The sequence below is a fragment of the Lagenorhynchus albirostris genome, chromosome 17 (assembly GCF_949774975.1).
Source record: "Lagenorhynchus albirostris chromosome 17, mLagAlb1.1, whole genome shotgun sequence".
NCBI classification, from domain to species: domain Eukaryota; kingdom Metazoa; phylum Chordata; class Mammalia; order Artiodactyla; family Delphinidae; genus Lagenorhynchus; species Lagenorhynchus albirostris.
The window spans coordinates 4607891-4617423 of record NC_083111.1 but is presented as its reverse complement, the minus strand read 5'-3'; the positions used below and the strand labels follow the sequence as shown (position 1 = coordinate 4617423).

The 9533-nt window shown below is 41.6% G+C and overlaps 1 protein-coding gene across 1 annotated transcript; it reads left to right on the top strand.

The window, feature by feature from the left end:
* The first annotated feature begins 6976 nt into the window (after positions 1-6976).
* Positions 6977-8017, top strand: MOS (MOS proto-oncogene, serine/threonine kinase). Its single transcript, XM_060128447.1, has one exon. The coding sequence runs from the start codon at positions 6977-6979 to the stop codon at positions 8015-8017; it is 1041 nt and encodes a 346-aa protein (XP_059984430.1).
* The last annotated feature ends 1516 nt before the right edge of the window (positions 8018-9533 follow it).

Sequence of the window (9533 nt, the reverse complement as noted above, 5' to 3'; positions counted from 1 at the left end):
AATTAATAAGGAAACACAAGCTTTAAATGACACAATAGACCAGATAGATTTAACTGATACTTACAGGACATTCCATCCAGAAACAGATTACACTTTCTTCTCAAGTGCACATGGATATTCTCCAGGATAGATCACGTCTTGGGTCACAGATCAAGCCTCAGTAAATTTAAGAAAATTGAAATCATATCAAGCATCTTTTCTGACCACAATGCTATGAGATTAGAAATCAATTACAGAGAAAAAAACGTAAAAAACACAAACACATGGAGGTTAAACAACACATTACTAAATAACCAAGAGTTCACTGAGGAAATCAAAAAATACCTAGAGATGAATTACAATGAAAACATGGCAATCCAAAACCTATGGATGCAGCAAAGGCAGTTCTAAGAGGGAAGTTTATAGCAATACAAGCCTACCTCAAGAAACAAGAAAAATCTCAAATAAACAATCTAACCTTACACCTAAAGAAACTAGAGAAAGAAGAACAAACAAAACCCAAAGTAAGTAGAAGGAAAGAAATCATAAAGATCAGAGCAGAACTTAATGAAATAGAAACAAAAATCAATAAAACTAAAAGCTGGTTCTTTGAGAAGATAAACAAAATTGATAAACCATTAGCCAGAAAGAAAAAGAGGGAGAGGACTCAAATCAATAAAATTAGAAATGAAAAAGGAGAAGTTAAAACAGACACTGCAGAAATACAAAGCATCCTAAGAGACTACTACAATCAACTCTATGCCAATAAAATGGACAACCTGGAAGAAATGGACAAATTCCTAGAAAGGGATAAACTTACAAGACTAAACCAGGAAGAAATAGAAAATATGAACAGACCAATCACAAGGAATGAAATTGAAACTGTGATTAAAAATCTTCCAACAGGGCTTCCCTGGTGGTGCAGTGGTTGAGAGTCCGCCTGCCGATGCCGGGGACACGGGTTCGTGCCCCGGTCCGGGAAGATCCCACATGCCGCAGAGCGGCTGGGCCCGTTAGCCATGGCCACTGAGCCTGCACGTCCAGAGCCTGTGCTCCACAACAGGAGAGGCCACAACAGTGAGAGGCCCACATACCGCAAAAAAAAAAAAAAAAAAAACTTCCAAAAAATGAAAGTCCAGGACCAGATGGCTTCACAGGTGAATTCTATCAAACGTTGAGAAGAGCTAACACCTATCCTCCTCAAACTCTTCCAAAAAATTGCAGAGGAAGGAACACTCCCAAACTCATTCTATGAGGCCACCATCACCCTGATGCCAAAACCAGAAAAAGATACTACAAGAAAAGAAAATTACAGACCAATATCACTGATGAATATAGATGCAAAAATCCTCCACAAAATACTAGCAAACAGAATCCAACAACACATTAAAAGGATCACACACCATGATCAATTGGGATTTATCCCAGGGATGCAAGGATTCTTCAATATATGCAAATCAATCAATGTGATAAATATTAATAAATTGAAGAATAAAAATCAAATCATCATCTCAATAGAGGCAGAAAAAGCTTTTGACATAATGCAACACCCATTTATGATAAAAACTCTCCAGAAAGTGGGCATAGAGGGAACCTACATCAACATAATAAAGGCCATATATGACAAACCCACAGAAAATATCATTCTCAGTGGTGAAAACCTGAAAGCATTTCCTCTAAGATCAGGAACAAGACAAGGATGTCCACTCTCGCCTCTATTATTCAACATAGCTTTGTCCTAGCCACGGCAATCAGGAAAGAAAAAGAAATAAAAGGAATACAAATTGGAAGAGAAGAAGTAAAACTGTCACCGTTTGCAGATGACCTGACACTATACATAGAGAATCCTAAAGATGACACCCAGAAAACTACTAGAGCTAATCAATGAATTTGGTAAAGTTGCAGGATACAAAATTAATGCACAGAAATCTCTTGCATTCCTATATACTAATGATGAAAAATCTGAAAGAGAAATTATGGAAACACCCCCATTTACCATTGCAACAAAAAGAATAAAATACCTAGGAATAAACCTACCTAGGGAGACAAAAGACCTGTATGAAGAAAACTATAAGATACTGATGAAAGAAATTAAAGATGATACAAACAGATGGAGAGATATACCATGCTCTTGGATTGGAAGAATCAATATTGTGAAAATGACTATATTATCCAAAGCAATCTACAGATTCAATGCAATCCCTTTCAAATTACCAATGGCATTTTTTACAGAACTAGAACAAAAAAATCTTAAAATTTGTATGGAGACACAAAAGACTCCAAATAGCCCAAGCAGTCTTGAGGGAAAAAAAACGGAGCTGGAGGAATCAGACTCCCTGACTTCATTCTATACTACAAAGCTACAGTAATCAAGACAATATGGTATTGGCACGAAAACAGAAATATAGATCAATGGAACAGGACAGAAAGCCCAGAGATAAACCCACACACCTATGGGCAACTATTCTATGACAAAGGAGGCAAGGAAATACAATGCAGAAAAGACAGTCTCTTCAATAAGTGGTGTTGGGAAAACTGGACAGCTACACGTAAAAGAATGAAATCAGAACACTCCCTAACACCATACACAAAATAAACTCAAAATGGATTAGAGACCTAAATCTAAGACTGGACACTATAAAACTCTTAGAGGAAAACATAGGAAGAACACTCTTTGACATAAATCACAGCAAGATCTTTTTTGACCCACCTCCTAGAGTAATGGAAATAAGAACAAAAATAAACAAATTGGACCTAATGAAACTTAAAAGCTTTTGCAAAGCAAAGGAAACTACAAACAAGACAAAAAGACAACCCTCAGAATGGGAGAAAATATTTGCAAACGAATCAACGGACCAAGGATTAATCTTCAAAATATATAAACAGCTCATGCAGGTCAATATTAAAAAAACAAACAATCCAATCAAAAAATGGGCAGAAGACCTAAATAGACATTTCCCCAAAGAAGATATACAGACTGCCAACAAACACATGAAAGGATGCTCCAACATCACTAATCATTAGAGAAATGCAAATCAAAACTGCAATGAGGTATCACTTCACACCAGTTAGAATGGGTATCATCAGAAAATCTACAAACAACAAACGCTGGAGAGGGTGTGGCGAAAAGGGAACCCTCTTGCACTGCTGGTGGGAATGTAAATTGATACAGCCACTATGGAGAACAGTATGGAGGTTCCTTAAAAGACTAAAAATAGAATTACCATATGAACCAGCAATCCTACTACTGGGCATATACCCAGAGAAAACCATAATTCAAAAAGAAACATGGGGGACTTCCCTGGTGGCGCAGTGGTTGGGAGTCCGCCTGCCAACGCAGGGAGCACGGGTTCATGCCCTGGTCTGGGAGGATCCCACATGCCGCGGAGCGGCTGGGCCCATGAGCCATGGCCACTGGTCCTGCACGTCTGGAGCCTGTGCTCCGCAATGGGAGAGGCCACAACAGTGGGAGGCCCGCATACCACAAAAAAAAAAAAGAAAAGAAAGAAACATGGACCCCAATGTTCATTGCAGCACTATTTACAATAGCCAGGACATGGAAGCAACCTAAATGCCCATTGACAGATGAATGGATAAAGAATATATGGTACATATATACAATGGAATATTACTCAGCCATAAAAATGAACAAAATCGGGTCATTTGTAGAGACGTGGATGGATCTAGAGACTGTCATACAGAGTGAAGTCGGAAAGAGAAAAACAAATATTAACACATATATGTGGAACCTAGAAAAATGGTACAGATGAACCGGTTTGCAGGGCAGAAATAGACACAGATGTAGAGAACAAACATATGGACACCAAGGGGGGAAACTGGTGGGGTGGTGGTGGTGGTGTGATGAACAGGGAGATTGGGATTGACATATGTACACGAATATGTATAAAATGGATAACTAATAAGAACCTCCTGTATAAAAAAATAAATAAAATTAAATTCAAAAAATTCAAAAAAAAAGAGACTCTGCGCTCCCAATGCATGGGGCCCGGGTTCTATTCCTGGTCAGGGAACTAGATCCCGAATGCCACAACTAAAGATTCAACAGGTGGAAACAAAAATCCTGCATGCCGCAAGTAAGACCCAGAGCAGCCAGATAAATAAATAATTAAAAAAAAAGATAATATATAATAACTATTATTTACAAAATGATATCAGAATTTTTACCCCAAGTAGAGGCTCTCAAACAAAATCTTTAAAGCATGTAATACTTGTATGCAGACACTCCTCCAACCAGCACTGCCCTCAGTCTCTGTGATTGAAATCAAATTCAATAATCTATTAATTCTGTCACCTGTTGTCACACCTTGTGATAAATATGCTGTCGCTTGCCAGATGCTGAAGGATCTCTTCACAGCCAGGCTGTCAGTCAAAGAGCAGAAAATGTCAAGCCTCTATTTACTCTTAGAACCTGAGAGCCTTTTCTTACCTGTAGGTGCCCAGTCCCTCGACTTTCCTGTGTTTCATCTGCAATTCTAGGGGAGACAGTGCATCCTCTGTTTTCAACACGTCTTATTCTTTGCCTAATTTATTTCAGGATGACAAAGTTACCGCATTTGATCAGATCAGTGTGAACCCTCCAAATCTTTAGTGTATAACAATAAGGCAACATGCCCTTATGTCTTTAACCTCAAACAAAACTTAAGTGCAGAAAAAAATACTCTAATTAAACTTTAAATTGGTTTAACATGATAAAATGATGTTACTTCAGCCCTGGTAGGGTACATTTTAAACCAATACTGTCTGACAGATCTTATTGTTATAATCCCATATACATCTTTTTATGAGTTTCATAAATAATAATTAGCATTTAGGTATTACTAATCAGGCCCTGATAGTATTTGGAACTCTGTTAATCTTGACAACAATCCTGAGGTAGGCATATTTTCCTCATTTTGCAGACAAGGAAACCGGGGGACAGTAAGAAACCCAGGCCATTTGGCCCCAGAGATTGGATATTCAATTAAATACTCTTGGGCAGATGGGCAGATGAAGGATCTAATGAACTTGGGATTTGTGAATGGACAGAGTACCATTATTTTCATTAATACCTTACATTTTATGTAAATAATAAAGTCAAACTGTGAAGAATGAATTGTTTATGCTATTATCTTAAAAATAAAGATTATATTATAATAAGTCACATCATTTTGCATTGTGTGTAATACAAGAAGGTTAAGGCACTCCACTGCTCTTATCTGGCTAATATTCACAGCATTCCCGATACCATATAACAGTTTCAGAGCCCTAGATTATAATTCCAACTATACGATGGCTATTAAATAGAGTTTGCAATATAGACTTATAGAATATAATTTTGTTACTTTCTTATTTTACTCTATTCTCTGCCATCCTTTCATATGTCAGGTTTGACACAACTGCATTTCTACTAAAATATTTCATAGTTTACATTTTTTAGATTTTTCTTATTACTCCAGACAGGGCTCCCCAAACTTTGTTCCAAAATAAAAAAGTTTACTTTAATAATTATCCTAATTTCTTAAGTAAAAAGGTTGAGGCTCAAACAGGTTGAATATTATACGTGATAACACATGCTAAGTCAGAGGAGTAACATATTGATAGAACAGAAATCTTATCCTAGGGCTCAAAGGACTTTCAATGGCTTATGTAAATGGACTGTGTTTATTAACATCTTCTTGGAACAAATATACTTCAGAAGCATAGACCTATCATTAGAAAAATTGGTTACACATCACCTACATGCTCTAAGTGCAGTAAGTCAGGACAGAACTTTACCATTTGATTTTTCAAAAGGTAGATCCTTTCATTTTCCTTTGTTTTTTCTCGAACAGGGTAACATTGTCAGTCTTTGTTCCAAAGGTATGGAATGAAAATTGTTTTTTTATTATAAAAATTAGAACGGAAGAACTTACAGCTGGACAGCACGACCCTGGATTTAATTTCAACATCTGGTTTTCCACATTATATGATTCTGTGCCGCTTTTATTTCTTCGGATTTTTCCTCTCCTGGGATTCTCTCATATTTGTTATTATTTGAAGCTCTGGTCACGGCTCTGAATCATTTTTGTGCTTTTTCCTCCTCTACCTTCAAAACTGCTTCAAAACTTCTGTAAGTCATTTGTTGAGAAGCCTAGAATCTCTTCTGCAAGTGAGCTGGCTGGGTGGACCTGAAGGGCTGCTAGGGAGTTGATAGGTTGCTAAGAATATAGCTGATTCACTTTGTTGTATAGCGGAAACTAACACAACATTGTAAAGGATTTATACTCCAATAAAGATGTGAAAAAAAAAATCTTGCTAATTTGCTACGTAAGCTGCATTTTCCTTTCTCCGATGAATTTAGGGGGCTTGTGTTTTGACGTGTATCAGTGATTCTGTTTGGATCGATTACTTTCAGATTACCATTTTTTATCCCTATATGAACGTTGCACCTAATTTTCCCTGTAATCGGTTCAACAAATGTCAGCTGTTCGTGTTTCAATTCTTCCTGCCGATAACTGCTGGAAGTGATTTAATGCAGCTGGAGAATAAACTGACAATCATTATAGCCTGCAAAGTGTGAAAACATTTCATTGCACTGTTGTGGTCTCTTTAGTCTGATGACGCTCAGCGGATGAGACTTGGGGGAAAGAAGCCTGCTTTATAATAATTAAAGAAATTGTGTAGAAGAGGGGTGAGGCCTGGGGCCGCTCGGGGCGGTTTATCCGGTGCACCCTTCTCCAGGGCTTCTTTTTATACGAATGCACTTTAAGCGTTGAAGGGAAATGCTTTCATCTGAATGGGATTGTCGTGCTTCGTTCAGGCTGTTTCCCCATCTGATAAAATCCCTCGCTGAGTACCAGCACAGATGGGGCTCATTTGGGGAAGACAGAGGAGGCAGAGGAGACAAACGCTGGGGTGGAGCAGAGGCGGCGGCAGCCAGCAACGCCTGCAGGCCCGCGGGGTCTCCTCTGCCCTGCCCGCTCACCTGCGCCCCGGCGGGGTCCACGTGGCCGGAGGGATGCCCTCGCCTCTCCCGCGGCGCCCTCACCTGCCGGGTGACCTGTCCCCATCGGGGGACTCGCGGCCCTGCAGCAGCCCCTGCGAGCTCCCCGGGCCGGCAGGCAGGCTCTTGGCGGGGGGCACCCCGCCCCGGGCCCCCCGCCTCCCGCGCCGGCTGGCCTGGTGCTCCATCGACTGGGAGCAGGTGCGCCTGCTGCGCAGGCTGGGAGCCGGCGGCTTCGGCTCCGTGTACAAGGCCACCTACCACGGCGTGCCCGTGGCCATCAAGCAGGTGAGCAAGCGCACCAAGAACCGGCTGGCCTCCCGGCGCAGCTTCTGGGCCGAGCTCAACATCGCTCGGCTCCGCCACGCCAACATAGTGCGCGTGGTAGCGGCCAGCACGCGCGCGCCCGCGGGCTTCGACAGCCTGGGGACCATCATCATGGAGTTCGGGGGCGACGTCACTCTGCACCAGGTCATCTACGGCGCCACCGGCTGCCCCGAGGACCAGGGGCCTGCCTGCGGCGCCGGGGAGCAGCTGGGGCTGGAAAAGTGTCTCAAGTACTCCCTGGATGTGGTCAGCGGCCTGCTCTTCCTTCACTCACAGAGCATCGTGCACTTGGACCTCAAGCCGGCCAATATTCTGATCAGCGAGCAGGACGTCTGCAAAATCGGTGACTTCGGCTGCTCCGCGAGGCTAGAAGATGTGCTGTGCTTGCGGGCCCCTCACCACCTGGGCGGCACCTACACCCACCGAGCGCCGGAGCTCCTGAAAGGAGAGCCCGTCACGCCCCGAGCGGACATCTATTCCTTCGCCATCACGCTCTGGCAGATGACCACCCGGGAGGCGCCCTACTCGGGGGAGCGACAGCACGTGCTCTACGCCGTGGTGGCCTACGACCTTCGCCCGGCCCTCTCGGCGGCCGTCTTCACCGCCTCCATCCCCGGGAAGAAGCTGGAGAACGTCATCCAGCGCTGCTGGGGGGCCAGGGCTTCGCAGCGGCCAAGTGCCGAACTCCTGCTGGTGGACCTTCGTGCTTTAAAAGCTGAATTGGGCTGACTCTAAACCTGCATCCAGATAAGCCTTTGTCTTTGTTTCTATTCATTTTTAACGAAGTCAAGATGTACGAAAAAACATATAGGTAGGATGAATTTTTAGAAAATAAAGTTCCTAAAAACTCCTTTCGTCTCAAATGCTTTTTCTGAGACAAACAGCAGAGCTACAAGTCTAGTAGTCCTGGTGGTACTTAGGACCTAACCTTATCCCTTTACAGATACTTCAACAGTCCCATAGTATTGCACTTATTCAAATCTGTTATTGATAAAAACCACTTTGTCCAAAACAGAACTGAATTGGAAAATGCCAAAATTTTCTGTAAGTTCGAATAATATGCTCCATACCTAAATTTAAACGATTAACAGTTTACTTGCTCCCATACCAAATAAGTAAAAACTTTTTTAAAAAAAGATTTGTTTCCCTCCTCCACCCCCCCCAAAACAGCTACTTGTTTGTAATGACCTTCACACATAACAATTTACAAATAGAGATAAATTTATTTTTAAAGGAATAATGTTTTAAATGAGTTCTTGGGATATTTTGCACTTGTACATTCCATGAGTAGAAACATTTTGCTAAAATAAAATACTTAAATATACTTTAAAATACTTCGAAACTGGGTCCCTTTTTCTGTTATTTGGACACAAAAGTAGATGACACAACAAAGAAAGATTATATGATGTGAGAAGAAATGATGACCCCGAGGAACAGTAAAATTTAACATTGGGATGGAGGAGAGCAGACAAGGAGAGCCAGACTGCCCACCCAAGAAATCAAGGCCATGGCTGCTGGTACATGGGTTTAAAAGAATGAGGTGCCTGGGCCTTGTCATTAGGACAAAGCTGACTTCCACTGGGCAACAGCACTTTCAGCAAGGGCTTGATGTAGAAGCTGTGTTTGGACTGTTAAGGAGCAGAGAGAAGCAGAAACCTTTAAAAGGGTAAGGTACACAGAAATGTTTTGAAATTGTTGATTTGGTTTAGTTTACTTTTAGGATAAAGGCAGTGAATTTATCTGTGAAAGAAGCAAGAGGAGACAGATAACTGATGAAGTTTAAGAACTTGTGGAAGAAATGAAAAGTAATGCCCAGGGAAAGAGACTGTAGCCTTGGAGAGAAAGCATCTCCTCCTGGATGTGAGCAAAAGAGGGCAGGACAACTGCTACCACAGGTAAGATTTTAAGCAGGAAGAAGGGGACTGGGGAAGTTCTCATCTGTGGACTTCTATTTTTTTTCAGTTAAGAGTGATTAAGGGTAGAGGGTCTACAGAGTGAGGTCATGATTTAGAACTGTTCTTGAGGGAAGCAAAAGGGAGCCGTCATGACTGTGTATAATATTGGTACAGTGCTGCCAGCTCTGTATATGAAGCTGGGGACAAACCAGCCATAGATCAACACCAACAAATGCTTCCCTCTGTGTACTGTAGCAACAGGAGTTCATGTTGGCAAGTTTAAAATATAATGGATAAAAAAAAAAAATCACAGTGGGTCAGTTTGTTCTACCAGGTGTGTTAAAAGAAGA